At 40.8% G+C, this 17,543-nt stretch overlaps 2 protein-coding genes across 2 annotated transcripts; both read right to left on the bottom strand.

Moving 5' to 3' along the window:
• Positions 1 to 2,429: 2,429 nt before the first annotated feature.
• Positions 2,430 to 7,448, bottom strand: LOC123995674 (headcase protein homolog). The gene is made up of 4 exons (XM_046299334.1): positions 7,045 to 7,448; positions 4,437 to 5,525; positions 3,191 to 3,345; positions 2,430 to 2,927 (listed from the first exon to the last, which is right to left on the bottom strand). The coding sequence occupies exons 1-4, from the start codon at positions 7,205 to 7,207 to the stop codon at positions 2,763 to 2,765; spliced, it is 1,572 nt and encodes a 523-aa protein (XP_046155290.1). The 5' UTR covers positions 7,208 to 7,448; the 3' UTR covers positions 2,430 to 2,762.
• A 424-nt stretch (positions 7,449 to 7,872) lies between these two features.
• On the bottom strand, positions 7,873 to 14,405 carry LOC123995098 (costars family protein ABRACL). The gene is made up of 3 exons (XM_046298415.1): positions 14,280 to 14,405; positions 13,228 to 13,293; positions 7,873 to 9,222 (listed from the first exon to the last, which is right to left on the bottom strand). Exons 2-3 carry the CDS (start codon positions 13,286 to 13,288, stop codon positions 9,038 to 9,040), a joined length of 246 nt encoding a protein of 81 aa, XP_046154371.1. The 5' UTR covers positions 13,289 to 13,293; positions 14,280 to 14,405; the 3' UTR covers positions 7,873 to 9,037.
• Between the last annotated feature and the right edge of the window lie 3,138 nt (positions 14,406 to 17,543).

Below are 17,543 nucleotides of genomic sequence, written 5' to 3'. Positions count from 1 at the left end.
AAAGAACATTGACATTGGACAGAGGAACTCTGCCTAGAAGGCCAGCATCCCGGAGACGGAACAGCGCAAACTGTCCTCTTGCTCAGTTGTGCACAGGGGCCTCCCACTCCTATTCTGGTTAGAGACAGTTTGCGCTGTTCTGTGAAGGGAGTAGTACACAGCGTTTAAAAACATTACAATACATTCTTTACAGAATTCACAATACACTAAGTGTGTGCCCTCAGGCCCATACTCCACTACCACATATCTACAACACAAAATCCATGTGTACATGTGTGTATAGTGCGTATGTTATCATGTGTGTGTATGCATGTGTCTGTGCCTATGTTGGTGTTATTTCACAGTCCCCGCTGTTCCATAAGGTATATTTTTACCTGCTTTTTAAATCTGATTCTACTGCTTGCATCAGTTACCTGATGAGGAATGGAGTTCCATCTAGTCATGGCTCTATGTAGTACTGTGCGTCTCCCATAGTCTGCTCTGGACTCTGGGACTGTGAAGAGACCTCTGGTGGCATGTCTTGTGGGGTATACATGTGTGCACGAGCTGTGTGCTGGTATTTTAAAAAGACAGCTCGGTACCTTCAGCTTGTCAACACCTCTTACAAAAGCAAGTAATGAGGAAGTCAATCTCTCTTCCGCTTTGATCCATGAGAGACTGCATGTTTAAACCAGTTCTTTAAACATGCAAAACCTGTTTTGTTTAACTCTTGAGACATATTTATTGGCTAAATTAACTTTGATCTGTCTTTTTAATTGTGTGCTCTGTATTTAGTTTAAGATAGGTTATCGGTAGGTGTAAAATAAATATAATTCGCCTTTAGCCTATTTCTGTAATTTGTTGGGTATGGTAGGCACCTGCCTTTGTTGGAAATTGCTGCAATATAGCCTGTTCAAAAGGTTTAAACCAGTTTGGAAGTGTTCTGCTCCATTCTGTTGAGCCATTTTCTTTGGCCAAATTAAATTAGCTCCTGAATGGTGCAGCATTCTAAGGCACGACATCTCAGTGCCAGAGGAGTCACTACAGACGCTGGTTCGATTCCAGGCTGTATCACAAATGACCGTGATTGGGATGTCCATAGGGCGGCGCACAATTGGCCCAGTGTTGTCCGGGTAAGGGTTTGGCCACGGTAGGTCATCATTGTAAATATGAATTTGTTCTTAACTGACTTGCCTAGTTAAATAAAGGTTAAACAAATAAAAAAATTCAAACTGTAATGCTGTGTTTGCAGCAACATAATAGCCTGCTCTTATTTTTCTATAAACAATGGCTTGACTTACTTTTCATATTACCCTAAAAAAAGTTGAGGAACTTTTGTGAAGGTTTGTTGTGGCTATTATTAAGCTTTAGCTACTGCAAGCCTATGATATGAAGGCAGTGTGCACTGGCGTTCCAAACAACTCCAACAGTTGAACTTGAGGTGAGCAAGAATGTTTCAGGCCTATTAGACCTACTCATATAATCTTACACTATAACGCTTATCTTTATACAGCATATTCTGATTGAAAATGAATGAATTAGCCTCCTTCTGTACATCTATATCTCTATAACCATCTCAAAGAAATGCATGTTGGCGTCCTAGCATCCTGCCGGGCATATCTCTATCTTTCTGGGGCTAGACCTAACCTTCTCTTCCATTATATAGGCTATATTTATATATATTAATATCATACAGTGGACACCTAAGCCTATAGGCCTATGCATGCAATGCCCTGATGCATTTAGTGCTCAAATCTTCAACAGCTGAATCGTGAGGTGGACAATTATTATTTTAGGAAAGCAGCCCCAAAAAAATACAAATGAATTGGCTATTATGTTTTGGCCAATATCCCTCATTTAGTCCAATGTGAATGGATATGGGCGGTCAGTAAATTTCTGGTCGTTTAAAATCTTCCTGGTCACGTTGTCCAGCACCCTAAAAATGTTTAAAGCATCCCTCTGATGGCCTGCTTTGAAGCTAAGCAGGGTTGGTCCTGGTCAGTCCCTGGATAGGAGACCAGATGCTTCTGGAAGTGGTGTTGGAGGAGGCACTCTTTCCTCTGGTCTAAATATATATATAAATATCCCAATGCCCCAGGGCAGTGATTGGGGCAGTGCCCTGTGTAGGGTGCCATCTTTCAGATGGGATGTTAAATGAGTGTCCTGACTCTCTGTGGTCACTAAAGATCCCATGGCACTTATCGTTAACCCTGGTGTCCTGGCTAAATACCCAATCTGGCCTTCATACCATCATGGCCACCTAATCATCCCCAGCTTACAGTTGGCTTATTCATCCCCCTTCCTCTCTGCTGTAACTATTCCCCAGGTTGTTGCTGTAAATGAGAATGTGTTCTCAGTCAACTTAACTGGTGAAAAGATTCAGTGTCATTTATATTGACTAATTTCCACCTACTCTTTGCTGTTTGGCAATTATGATGAACAAGAGCATACAACATTTCTTTCTCTCCTTTATTATATATTTGTCATCCTTTAGTAAAAAAGCAAATTTGGCATACAGATACATTCACTTGTTGTCACAGTATATGTGTTTCATATTTTTAAGTGCCAGACAGTTCCGACCATTGTAGGTCTTATGAATATAACTTTTTCTGAAATCATATAGATGCTGTCTTGGACATTTTTAGTCGAGTCATATTCTTTCTATACATACAAAATAAAACAATACCTAAAGCCCAGAAAAAAAGTATTTAAGGGACAAAAATAAAGTTGCCTAGATAAAAAACAGAAACAAGAGAAACAGCACTAGCATGCATGCACATTTGTCAATAAGCTTCCAAGACTTTGAAAGAGGAGAATGGCTTGACAAAGTGGTAGTCGAGGTTCCCACAGTGGGGGCACTGCTGCACGTTGCTGTACTCTGAGAAGTACTGCATCCCCACCCTGACATCTATGACTGGCTTGCCACAGTGCTTGCAGTTCAGACGGGCCTAAGGGTACAAATGGAGGAAATGGCTAAGGATCCACAGTAGTTGACTTTGCCATGCATAATGTCAATGAGACGATTTGATAGGAAGAGATCTAGCCCCAACACAAAAACAGATTTGTTTTTAACTGACTTTGGCCCATGAAGCTGCCTGCCATATTTAAATGACACCCCTGAACCATCTGGATGCTAACTCAAATATGACTTTCAAACTCATCGTGACGAGAAAAAAAAAGATATATTGATAAATACTAATAGCCTACTCACCTGACAACATGGTGTGGCGGCCAGTATATCGTAGGTGTACATCGTCCCCAACTGGTGCCAGCTCCCATCCCACCTGGACTTGCACTTGATACAGACAATTTTGTGGACTCCCTCCAGACAGTCGACACATATTGCATACAGATGCATCAGCCTCCCTTTACAAGAGAGACAATAGGGTTGTTTAATAGATTCCACAAATAATCCCTAAAGCGTGAAAAATAATCATGCATTACAAAGCCTGAAGATCAAAGCAAACAGCATTCAGACACGGATTTAATTCTTATCCATGTGGTGAATAGCTACTAAGAACCTGTTTGTGGAAAACAGTATAGATTGACTTGATTGATATGCATGTCATGCTTGATCACATTCATGTGCCATAATAATTTTGTTTAGTTCTCAATGAAAGTAATGAATTATATTGTGCCAGGTTTATTATGGTGTGTTCTTATCTCAAATATATGCAAGGGATAACACCCTTGCTGACCAAAATAACAATTATGAAAATTCACAACCAAACGAGTTATTCTGAAATACACTAAAACATGCATATCTGGAAACAGCTGGGGTCCAAATCATTTGCTTGCAGCAACATACTGTAACTCCTGGGGCCTGATCAGCTTTCAACAGTAAGCCTGAACATTTCACTGTCCACATTTCTTCTACCATAACAGGAACCAGCATATCGGTGTCAGGTAGCCTAGAGGTTAAAGAGGCGAGCTAGCATGTCCGACCCAGGTTCGACGAGGAACAATCTGTTGGGAAGTGAGCTGGCAACCAGAGGGTTGCTGTCGGAACCAAATCCTAGATGACATTGCCTGCCGTTGTGCCCTTGAGCAAGGCACAGAACCCCGCAACAACAACAGCTCCTTGGGGGTCCAGTGTGGCAGCACCTCTACAAAATCTGTATGCATGTGTTTTTCTGCAGGGTTGGGTTCAAAGTCAAACGTAAGATGGAACGTGTGCAATTCACCAATAAAGTGATCTTTCTCTTAAACTCGGGTTCAAGACAATCATTTTCACATTTTTAATTACAGGTCATCAGATTGTTTGTGGGAAAATATGTCCATAGAATATTTAAAAAAATAATTATGTAATTTCCAGTTTGCAATATTTGAGTTTGTACCCAATCACAACATACATACATGCATATGCATGCGCAATGGTAGCGGCAGTCTGCTGGTTTTGATAGCCTAAGTGTTTCAAATTCTGTTTCTCAGAGATGGACATTGTTCCAAAAACCTACCTTGCAGATGGCACGGCACATCGTACTCAATCTCATCGTGTCTGGAGGGGCTCAGGAACAGGGTTCCGTCCACCAGGGGGAACTGCTCAAAGACAGGCAGGGTGCGGTGGCACAGGGCACAGTTGACCATGTTCCTGTGGCTGGCGCTCAGAGCCGACAGGATGTACCTCCTCAGGTCCTCTCCCTGGCCCGCCTGGGCGTCATCTTCCATACGGACATGGTAGGTGTTCAGCTTGTGTCTGGGTATGTGGGTTAGCAGCTCTGTGAGGTCCAGCCTCCGCAAGAACTGCACTGGGTTGTCCCCTGGGGTGAGTCTGGGCAGGGGCAGGATGGTGTGATCGAGGTGGCCTCCGCGACCCAGCATGCCGCTTGCCAGCATGTGCTTCCGGTGACTCTCCATGTGCACCGCATTCTTCAGGAACTCCCCCAGGTGCCGGGAGCTACGGGGCCCTGTGAATGCAGGCGGTGAGAAGAAGGAGAAGCCTGACGGAGGGGACTGACCCGGGGAGTCACAGGGTGAGCGGGGCCCCAGGCTGCTTCCACAGAATAGGCCTCCATGACCCCTCTCCTGAGAGTTCTGCCGATCCACTGACTGTAGGCGAGGCAGCTCCTGACTGGATGCTCTGTGAGCCAGCTTACTGCCCCCAGGCAGCTTGCCCCTTTTAGGATCATCAGGGGGATCCAGCCCACCTCCACATGCACCCCCTCCAGCTGAGCTGCTCAACTTCCCTAGACTCTTCTCCAGAGGCACCTTCTTCTTCACCTCTGTTATGCGCTTCACCTGGTACCAGTCCGTGTCTTTCTTAAGGTGGCCCTGACCACAGCGGCAGGAGCAGAAGCGGAAGGCCAGGTCGTATCCCTTCTTAGTCCACATGTTCTGCCGGCACTGCTTCTCGTTCCAGCTGCGGGCCCTTCCAATGCAGTTGAACTGGACCAGGATGCTACTCTCCCACTCGTAGAAGCACTGCAAGTGCATCCAGTTGCCATAAGGGCAGCTATCACTGTTACACACCACACGTTGATAGTCATCCTTGTCAAGGTCAATGTCTCTGGCCAGACTGCACACAAGAGGGGTAGCACAGGGGGCCTCTGCAGCACACAAAACAGAGTTACTATATCACTCATAAACATATTATAACATCTCCATACGAAATATGACTTGAAAATAAAAAACAAACATGCTTTGAGGCTCAACATTCACTTTGGACATATTACAGAGCAACAAAACAATATTAAACAGAATAGATTTGTGTTCATGCTATCAGGACTAGCTCCTTGGACTGCAATGTTGACAAAATTCTATGCTGTTACTGAATGATTCAGGACTCAAACATCAATGCACAGCCTGTCTGGAATTTAACTTTAAAACAGTAATGGACTGTGTGAACATTCAATAATAATAAGAAGGCTAATGGGATCTGTGTTATCTTGCAACATAAGAGCCATCATTATTGAGTATGGATCACTGAGAAGTGGTGCCTGAATAACCGTCAGACAGGGAAACCCTCAGTGTCTGTCTGTCTGTCTGTCTGTCTGTCTGTCTGTCTGTCTGTCTGTCTGTCTGTCTGTCTGTCTGTCTGTCTGTCTGTCTGTCTGTCTGTCTGTCTGTCTGTCTGTCTGTCTGTCTGTCTGTCTGTCTGTCTGTCTGTCTGTCTGTCTGTCTGTCTGTCTGTCTGTCTGTCTGTCTGTCTGTCTGTCTGTCTGTCTGTCTGTCTGTCTGTCTGTCTGTCTGTCTGTCTGTCTGTCTGTCTGTCTGTCTGTCTGTCTGTCTGTCTGTCTGTCTGTCTGTCTGTCTGTCTGTCTGTCTGTCTGTAGATCAATTTCCTTCTTTCATTTCCTGTGCTTCATTGTCATCTCTCAGCCCTCATAGTTTCTAGACAGTGTATCATAAACAATCCCATGCATGCACTGTAATGTGCCTAACTATACCTGCATCAAAACTCAGTTCAGTTAAAAATTAAATAAGAAGAACAGGACTAGTCTATGCCTCTGCAACATGATTATGAGTCACCAACTTCAGGCTGCCAGGGTGATTCAAACATAAACCTGAGGCTCTGTACAATGAATTCCATCATTGTTTAGCTATTTGTCTACCCCAGCACATTTTATTAATTGGTAATATTTTGTTTATAAAGAGCCGATCGGAATATGTTTCATTCAGATAGTAAGTTAGGCCTGGTATAACTTTGATGCCAACTATAATGTATATGCAGCCTATATGCACAGCCTACTTATATCGTTTCTGTGTTACTTTATCTGACTCAGGACACAGACGTTGCAATACCGACAATGTATCAAATGAAGTTGAACTTGAGCAGGCAAGCCGCGAGGAGCCAGCACTACCCATGAACAAGGCCACAACTGACACTGTACATGTGTGCGTCGTGATATGACAGTGCATAGAGCTCCATGTCGACGCATCATTAAATGATCAATGCATAATGCTCGTTGGCAATTACACTATAACGCGTGAGTTATGAAGCCTACAGTCGATAACAACAAAAATGTGAAGCACCGTAAAGCGTACGTTGGCTCATAGGCAATAATACAATAAAATCCATTGCAATAACTTCGGTCAAGCATGTTTTTGACACAATTTCACTCTTACCACTTCTATGCTCGTTGAACGGTGCAGCTGTAGCCCCTAATAATGTTGCTGTTACCCCTGGTGCTCCTCCTGTTGCGGCAGCACTGGCTCCATTTTCTTGTTCATCTCCACTACTATTAGTCCTTTTATTTCTCTTCCCCTTGTTGCTTTTCTGATTGGGCATTTTACTGATCCAGATATGAATACTTTCAACCCATCAACGGCTGGCTGACATTTCTGCGGATTCCATTTGAATCCTTCTTGAGAGATGCAATGATTCTCTTCTTGATTGCAGGTGGTACTGTTTACAGCTATATTATCTCCATCCAGGTTTATGCAGTTGTGACAGCAAAGGTAACCTACGAAGAAGGCGTGTCCGTTTCTTGTTTTGATTCCTGCTCTGAATGTAGATCCGTCAGGCGCTGTTCTGTTTTCCTCCTGCCGCCATGACGAAACACGGCTCCGCCCCCCGAACCTTGCTGTAAATTATTATTCGAATTAACAAGGGAGTCCCACGTAAAGGGTCCTGGTAGGAAAGGAAAACTCAAGTAATTTCTCAGGTTCAAGTCAATGCTTTCATTGGGTTATCTGTGGCAACAATTGAAGTCATACTCTATCGCATTGTCAGCTTTCTAATGATTACTTCTAAAAGTGCAGACATCAGTGCAGACTGGTGGTAGTATAGCCTACTGTCCTTTTCACAATACATATATTCACATTTTCTTCAAGAATGCGATGTTATATAGCACAGCATAAGGTTACAAAAATATATATACACACACGACTATTCTGTATGCAATACATCTGTATTGCCTAAAGCCTATAGCTTTTAAAAATCAGGCTGCAAAGTGAAGGTTTGTTCTTTATTAACTGAGTATTTCATCCTCAGAACACTTTCTTTGGAATACATTGTCAATATGTCAACAATTTGGAAATGATTAGACTTTGGAAAGGAACTGCACTTTGATGATCATACATGTATTGTGCTCAATTTGTCATTTGTTTATTTTTTCTTGTTAAACCATATTTTTTTTGAAGAGTTACTATTGCTTCCCATGTCAAGTTTCAAATGTTTTTCCTACCAGGACACAATACTAAGCATCGTGTATCTTCTTTGAACATTAACACCATGCATGATGAGCCTATATTCACAGTTCATGGTAACCCACGCAATTTGATGACAGAGTCTTATTCGTGATATGGGGCACATTAAGTAAGCCACAACATACATGTTGCAGGTATAGAAATGTGATCAACAACTCCCTAGCCTGTAAAATAGAGAACATCTTATACATAATTTCTATCCATCGACAACATTTGAGTACTTTATCAATGTCTCTTAAGACTATTCTATGCTTGCATAATATACACAACACTGTATCTGGAATGAGGCAATCTTGTATTCTAAATAAACAAGTCTAATTTCAAAGGTCAGTTTAACATTTGGTCCTGAGGAACATTACAAAACCTAATTTTTATTTGGCACAAATCACCCTGTCATTAAATACTACTAAGAATCACACAGGAAATCCATTGGCTTAATCCCCCTTGGTTATAGCGAAGGCAAAGGTTTGTGAGTGGTCGATAGAGAAAAGACAGTCATGCGAACATATAAAAGCTTGAATAATACATACTCAAATGCTTAACATTAGCATGAATAAAATAAAAATCAATATGTGCAAAAGCCTCTTGAAACACAGCCATCTTAGCTTTTCTAAGGAAGTCCACAAGAGGTACCAAAATGACCATGTAAACAATAAATGAAGTTGCCATTTGGTGATTCCTGTAAGGTAATTTGTTTCCTAAAACATCTAGGTGTATTTCGTCCCCTAGAATATACTCGTTATGAATAATATTCTCCTAATGTGGTATACAAAGTGTTACATTCTCAGCCTGTACATTTGTAGTCCTAAAAATGTATCAAAATGTTGATTTGTGATCCCTGGTTGGTAGATGTAATAGTAACGCCTCAAAGAAACTTGACTTTGCATCTGAATAACGATAGCCATCAGTTTCATTCTTGTAGGAGTGTGATGTCAACATTGTCATGGACACCTTGCAGGAGCAGCTCCCCTTCAAATGCGATGATCTTCTTCCGCTTGGCAGCCCTCAGAGTCCCAACCAAAGCCTCAAAGATATTTGCGCACCTATCGTCATTGAACAGGACACCAAATTTGACACAAGTTTGTCCATCTGCATCTGTAAAACAAGGCAAGGTAGTATTAAAAAAAGAGAATCCTGTATTCCTTCAATAAGAAAAAAGAAAACGAAACATTCCCGAAACACCTGTGAATGTCTATCACAAACAATACTCGTCAAATGTTTGGACACACCTACTCATTCAAGGGTTTCTTCATATTCTACAATGTAGAATAATATTGGCGAAAACATCAAAACTATGAAATAACATGGGATCATGTAGTAACCCCGACCAAAAAGTGCTCAAATCTAAATATTTTATATTTGAGATTCTTCAAAGTTGCCACCCTTGGCACACTCTCAACCAGGTTCATGAGGTAGTCACCTGGATTACATTTCAAGTAACAGGTGTGCCTTGTTAAAAGTTAATTTGTGGAATGTATATCCTTCTTAATGCGTTTCAGCCAATCAGTTGTGTTGTGATAAGGTAGGGTTGGTATACAGAAGATAGCCCTATTTGGTTAAATCCCAAATCCATATTATGGCAAGAGCAGCTCAAATAAGCAAAGATAAATGACAGTCCATCATTATTTGAAGACATGAAGGTCAGTCAATCTGGAAATAATTACCTCTGCTGCAGAGGATGAGTTAATTAGAATGAACTGCACCTCAGAAATTGCAGCCCAAATAAACGCTTCAGAGTTCAAGTACCAGACATATCATCATCAACTGTTCAGAGGAGACAGCGTCAAATCAGGCCTTCGTGGTCGAATTGCTGCAAAGAAACCACAAAAGGACACCAATAAGAAGAAACTTGCATGGGCCAAGAAATACACGCAATGGATATTAGACCGGTGGAAATCTGTCTTAGTCTGATGAGTCCAAATCTGAGATTTTTGGTGTCTTTGTGAGACGCATAGTAGGTGATCGGATGCCCTCCGCATGTGTGGTTCCCACCGTGAAACATGGAGGAAGTGTGATAGTGTGGGGGTGCTTTGCTGGTGACACTTGTCAGATTTATTTCAAATGAATCTCACCAATTGAGATTGGTTGTGATGAGTTGGACCGCAGCATGAAAGAAAAGCAGCCAACAAGTGTTCAGCATGTGGGAACTCCTTCAAGGCTGTTGGAAAAGCATTCCAGGTGAATCTGGTTAAGAGAATGCCAAGTGTGCAGAGCTGTCAAGGCAGAGGGTGGATACTTTGAAGAATCTAAAATATATTTTGATTTAACACTTTTTTGGTTAGTATATGATTCCATGTTATTTCATAGTTTTGATGTCATCACTATTATTCTACAATGTCGATAAGTCAAAATAAAGAAAAACCCTTGAATGAGTGAGTAGGTGTCCAAACTTTTGACTGGTACCATGTTTAGTGTTTCCTCTAGCCCTGCACAGTATTGGCAGGGGATGACACTGAAACTAACCGTTCCCAAATAGGCTGCGGCAGCTGAGGAGAAAATAAGGGGGATGCATGGCTCTGTAAACAAGGAATTAAAGCCAGGGGATTTTCAACAGCAGGAGAGAGCATGGAGGTAGTGGAGCTAATATGGGGTGGTTATTTGGAAAAGTCTGAGATGAGTTCACAAACTGGATGCTCCACTGCCGGAGGATAAAGATGGTGTCCAAATGAAGACAAAACAAGCTTACTTTCAGTGCACCAATTAATTATGGATCACATTAATTGCATGATGGTGTTGGGGATCCACATGGTATGCAGACTTTGGTTCCACCCCAGTGCTAATGAACTCAACTATCCACCAAGCCCTTGAACCAGGGGAGCATTCAACAGGACAACATTTTGGATAGAAATTTTATATAGAACAAACATGTCTCTACGAAACATTTGTTTGTTTGTTTGAACGAGTGCTGAGCAATTAATGCTGAGGTCGGTTCAGTTATGCTTATTTGAAAACAAAATCATGGATTTCGATTTTATATATTTTATTAAACTGCATTATGAAATACTGACATTAAAATTAGCAGAGCTTTTTAACGGAAATGCCAAAGCCCATAACATGCAATTAGGGTTCAATGAGATCCATTGAAAATATTCCATCGTCTCAGTCAGGTCCACATAGTAATTAACTATTTTAAGATATTTATGTTACTTAGTTTTACTTGATGGCTTTATAATTTTACTTAAAGTCGTCATCTCAGGCAGCCAGACATTTCTGTTCTTCCCATACTGTAGGCTACTGTCTTTGGTCACCCCATTAAGCTAGGCTAGCCTGCCTAAGTATGCTGCTCTCTGAAGATATCATTTGACTAGTTCTTCAAAGTAGATCAGGCATACTTTCAATAACTCTATCCCTATCATTCTTTATGTTGTCTCTCTCTCATACGGTGGCGTATGGGGTCTGTGTGCATCTAAACAAACAGGCATAAAATTAGTGGTGTAAAGTAAAAATACTACAAGTCATTTTTGGGGTAACTTTTACTTTACCACGTTCCTAAAGAAAATAATGTATTTTTTACTCCTGACACCCAAAAGTACTCGTTACATTTTGACAGGAAAATTGTCCAATTCACACACTTATCAAAAGAACATCCCTGGTCATCCCTACTGCCTCTGATCTGGTGGACTCACTAAACATACATGCTTCATTTGTAAATTATGTCTGAGTTCTGGCTATACAAATTTGAAATAATTTATAATTTTGATACTTAAGTATATTTATACCAAATACTTTGACACTAGTATTTTACTAGGTGACTTTTACTGGATTATTTTCTGTTAAAGTATCTTTACTTTTACTCAAGTATGACAATTGGGTAGTTTAACAACAACTCCATCTGTGTCTGAGCCGGTAAAGAACAGGTGCAATGGATTATGGCCATTGCAGTTAATTACCACTTTTCGCCACTAAACTATACTGAACAAAAATATAAAACGCAACATGTAAGATGTTGGTCCCATGTTTCATGAGCTGAAATAAAATCAGAAATTCTCCATATGCACAAGCTTATTTCTCTCAAATGTTGTGCACAAAATTAGTTTACTACTCTTTTAATGAGCATTTCTTCTTTGCCAAGGTAATCCAGCCACCTGACAGGTGTGGCATATCATGAAGCTGTTTAAACAGCCTAAACATTACACAGGTGCACCTTGTGCTGGGGACAAGAAAATGCCACTAAAATGTGCAGTTGTGTCACACATGTCTGAAGTGGAGGGAGCATGCAATTGGCATGATTACTGCAGAAATAACCACCAGATCTGGAGGGGGGGGGGCTCCCCAGTGGCTGGACCTACCGGCTTCCAGAGCCAACCCTGGCTCCACCACTGCCCAGACATCTGAAATCCATAGATTAGGGCCTAATTTATTTCCATATATGAACTATAACTCAGTAAAATCTTTTAAATTGTTGCATTTATATTTTTGTTCAGTATAGGTTGAAATGTTGCTTAATAAAAACTACAACTCCCTTTGGACCAGCATCCCATATACTGTTCTTGACTTAATTTCTCATTTGATTTCTCTCTAGAGAAACTAAATGGAATTCAAGTAATTGAACCGAAGTTGGAAATGTGTTGTTTAATAACCGAAACCCCCCTGAAAATATGGTTAATGGCTCAGCACTAGTTAGAATTTAGCTGGGAGGGGAAGGAAAAAAAGGGGGAAAAGAAAGTCTACACACCCTATTTGGAGAGAGTTATAGAAGTTTCAGATTACAGCTCAACCTCTATTACAGGAATCACACCACCTATCCCTGCTGATTTGATTATTATAAACAGATGGTCTTGCAAAGTACATTGATTAAGCACTTCATCCGGTTGGTTTCATCCTTGGGATTGACATTGAGGTCTGAAAAGACGCCTGAAGATTATGATCACTTGCCTGAATTAAGTATCTATTTTCATCTTCACATACGGAACTAGAAGGACCAGACTACTGGAATTATTAGCATTTTGGTTAGTAAAAAAAGAAAAAGAAGTCACCTGCCTAATGGAGCAACCTCAACTTGTGACAACTCGGGTCACTTGCCCCGGTCAATAGGGCAACCCCCATTACATTGCTTATTTGTTATAAGCAAAGTGCACTGTAATACAAGACTATACTTACTTTTACTGCCAAGCCGTTGGATCTCTCCAACAAGCAGAGATACTTCATGTTGGACGTTCATTGCAACTAGAAGTGTAACAAAATGTAAGTGTCACATGCCAATATTATACGGGCATTCCCAGAAACCAAAAGCAGCAAGGGAGAGGGGGTGTCATAATGTAGACATGTGTCATAACATCCCTTGTAATGTATTATAGGGTAAATGGGCTCCTGATTAAGACAGGATACACCATCACAGTATTATAAAGATGGTCCGTTTCGCAAAAATGTAGCCTACGCAGCAGCAGAAACAAGTCAGTTTCACATTGTAACAAGCTGCAACAAAATTGCCTTCCATATGAAAAGTGGGGCGGCAGGTAGCCTAGTGGTTAGAGCATTGGGCCAAGTAAATGAAAGGTTGCTAGATTTAATCCCCAAGCTGAAAAGGTACAAATCTTTCGTTCTGCCCCTGAACAAGGCAGTTAACCCACTGTTCCTAGGCAGTCATTGTAAATAAGAATTTGTTCTTAACTGACTTGCCTAGTTAAAGAAAAAAAAGATTATCAATGCGGAAGTAGGCTAGCTGGGCTCAGTAGGGTTTAACCTATTTACCACAGCCGCAAAGTCAAAATGGGCTGTATCGTGACAAAAAAAACACCCTTTGTCTACATATAAGTTTAAGCAAAAATTAGCAGTGTGGTTTGGGTTAAAGTCACATTTTAAGAAGAGAAATTGTAGGAATAGGCGAGATATGACTTTGTTGCTGTGATAACTAGTGACGACCGATCACTACCTAAGGGAATTTAGAATCAATCACGTTGAAATAGACGGTGAATCCGTTTCGAGACCCATTACTTGACCCCTGTCCAGCTTGACTATTTCGATCATTTAAAAAATAAAATAAAATCATTTGATTATAGACTACATAAACACGGCTATGGCAGACAATGGAAGGAAATGAGAGGTTGCCGGCTAAAGTGATGATAGAGTTTAAATGTAAGCTAATAACCCAACAGACTATGCGCATGTTCTATTTAATCACATTTAAATTGTTATTATGTTGCGGTATTTACCTGAGTAAGAGCGATATCCCGATATAACACGATGCCTGAGTAGAATTCAACAGGAAGAGAAAGAGGGACGAAGCAAATTAAAACTGTACCATAAAAGGCAGTATTGTCGACGTCATGACCACTCCTTCTTTGGCTACAGGGAGGGGGAGCTTAAAACTCCTTTTAGCTTTGGTTATGATCACCTAGTTTATACAGAGCTCAGTTTGGAAGGCATAGGCTTACGTGAAACATCTTGTTTTAATACGTACATAAGGCAAATGTTCCGGAAACAATTTACGCCTAGAGGAACATTTTATCTGGAACATGCTTACTCCTGACATTGTCTGGAAAAAAAGCTTGGTTGATGCATTTCAAAATATTGTATAGCAAACAAATTTAAGGAAGTGCTCTTTAAGATTGTACATAATATATATCCATGTATTTCTGTATTGTCCAAATTTGTGGCTAATGATGACATCTGCGAAAAAGTGAACGTTTGACTCACTTGTTCTATGAATGGTCTTGTTATCAATGCAATAGTAACATATCTATGATAGATTTTTGGGAAAAACCTTGCAGAATACTTGTTTACCTTTTTGAACACCACCCATGTTGACAAATGATATGTTACTATTTCAATGATAACAAGACCATCTAAATTATTGAGATTTATTTTTTATTCTTGTTGCTTTAAACAAGACAACTTCCAGAATTCTACACCAAAATAGCAAATATTTGATTGAATCATCTTTAAAATATTATTTTTGTTATTCACTATGGATAAGATCTACCTGAATCATTGAGATTTTTCTAAGTGAATACAAATTGCACTAGATTTGTATTTGTTTGTATATAAAACAAAGATAATTTGTAAAAATCCAAATAACTTCAGATCTTTATTGTAAAGAGTATAAAACACTGTTTCCCATGCTTGTTCAATGAACCAAACAATTAATGAACATGCACCTGTGGAACGGTCGTTAAGACACTGGCAGCTTATAGACGGTAGGCAATTAAGGTCATAGTTATGAAAACTTTGGACACTAAAGAGGCCTTTCTATGGACTCTGAAAAACACCAAAAGAAAGATGCCCAGGGTCCCTGCTCATCTGCGTGAACGTGCCTTAGAAATGCTGCAAGGAGGCATGGGGACTGCAGATGTGGCCAGGGCAATAAATTGCAATGTCCGTACTGTGAGATGCCTAAGACAGCGCTACAGACTGGACGGACAGCTGAACGTCCTCACAGTGGCAGACCACGTGTAACAACACTTGCACAGGATCGGTACATCTGAACATCACACCTGCGGGACAGGATGGTAACAACAACTGTCCGAGTTACAACAGGAACTCACAATCTCCCCATCAGTGCACAGACTGTCCACAATAGGCTGAGAGAGGCTGGACTAAGGGCTTGTAGACCTGTTGTAAGGCAGGTCCTCACCAGACATCACCGACAACAACATCACCTATGGGCCCAAAACCCACCGTCACCGGACCAGACAGGACTGGCAAAAAGTGTTCTGCCATGGCCATCGAAGAGCCCAGATATCAATCCCATTGAGCACGTCTGGAACCTGTTGGATCGGAGGGTGAGGGCTAGAGCCATTCCCCCACAGAAATGTCCGGGAACTTGCAGGTGCCTTGGTGGAAGAGTTGGGTAACATCTCACAGCAAGAACTGGCAAATCTGGTGCAGTCCATGAGGAGGAGATGCACTGCAGTACTTAATGCAGCTGGTGACCACACCAGATACTGACTGTTACCTTTGACCCTGCCTTTGTTCAGGGACACATTCAATTTCTGTGAAACTTGTTCAGTTTGTCTCAGTTGTTGAATCTTATGTTTATACAAATATTTATGTTAAGTTTGCCGAAAATAAACGCAATTGACAGTGAGAGGACTTTCTTTTTCTGCGTGTACACTACCAGTCAAAAGTTTGTGGTCCTTCAAATTATTTATTTTTTAAAGAAAATGCCAAATATTTGTCCATTAAATAACATCAAAATGATCAGAAATACAGTGTAGACATTGTTAATGTTGTAAATGACTATTGTAGCTGAAAACAGCAGACTTTAATGGAATATCTACATAGGCCCATTGTCAGCAACCATCACTGTGTTCCAATGGAATGTTGTGTTAGCTAATCCAAGTTTATAATTTTAAGTCACTAATTGATCATTAGAAAACCCTTTTGCAATTATGTTAGCACAGCTGACAACTTGAGCCAATTTTTTAAAAAGCTATAAAACTAGCCTTCTTTAGACTATTCAGCAGGGTAGCCTAGTGGTTAGAGTGTTGGACTAGTAACCGAAAGGTTGCAAGTTCAAATCCCCGAGCTGACAAGATACAAATCTGTCGTTCTGCCCCTGAACAGGCAGTTAACCCAATGTTCCTAGGCAGTCATTGAAAATAAGAATTATAATTATATTTCTGATCAATTTTGTTATTTTAAATGGACTAAAGTGCTTTCCTTTCAAAAACAAGGACATTTCTAAGTGACCCCAAACTTTTGAACGGTGGTGTATGCATGTCTGTATCTGTGTTTTGATAGACATGTTTGATGTAGGGATGTAAATCGATAATTTGGTATTATGAAAAAAATAAGAGGTTGAGCTTCGCTGTTGGACACGATTAGCATATCTACATTTAGCCTTTTCCACTGCACTAATATGCACGGATGGCTCTATCGTCTATGTTGATGCATGTGCTTGGTTTAGCCATTGACTACTGCAAACAATGCCATTGATTAAAAAAAACATAGAAAAAAAGCTTTTAAAAAGGCTACTGGCATCTGAGTGTGTTTGAACTAAGGTTGTGTTTCAACCCACATCTTTTTATTTATTGGCAAACTCATTTTTTGGGGTCACATTGCTACCTCAAAGATAACTACAGAACAGGGTACTGGTTTTGATTCTTCCTTCCAATCATGAAGGGTTTTTAAAATATTCGATACTCAGCAGGACAACCCTGAGGGCCAGAGGGCTCTGCCCAAACTGGCTCTTAAGAACAGGTGGTCATGCAGATTGACCAAAATGTTATAAACTGGTCAGGTAGGTTAGGCTTATGAAATATTCTCTGACCAGTGTCCCCGGTTTCTCTTTTGGTCACTGTAGCCTACCTGACAATCACACACCTATCCCAGCTGGCAGAATTAGCAGCAGGACTCAAAGTTAGTCTCTTGAACCAGAATCTGGCCTTGCAGGAGATGTGGATAAGGCGAATCACCTTTAAGCCCAGGAAGCATCCATTCAACTTGCCATTGGCCAGCTTAAAACTTAATGTTAA

Source organism: Oncorhynchus gorbuscha, linkage group LG14 (assembly GCF_021184085.1).
Source record: "Oncorhynchus gorbuscha isolate QuinsamMale2020 ecotype Even-year linkage group LG14, OgorEven_v1.0, whole genome shotgun sequence".
NCBI lineage: Eukaryota > Metazoa > Chordata > Actinopteri > Salmoniformes > Salmonidae > Oncorhynchus > Oncorhynchus gorbuscha.
This window is presented reverse-complemented; position numbering and strand designations above follow the sequence as displayed.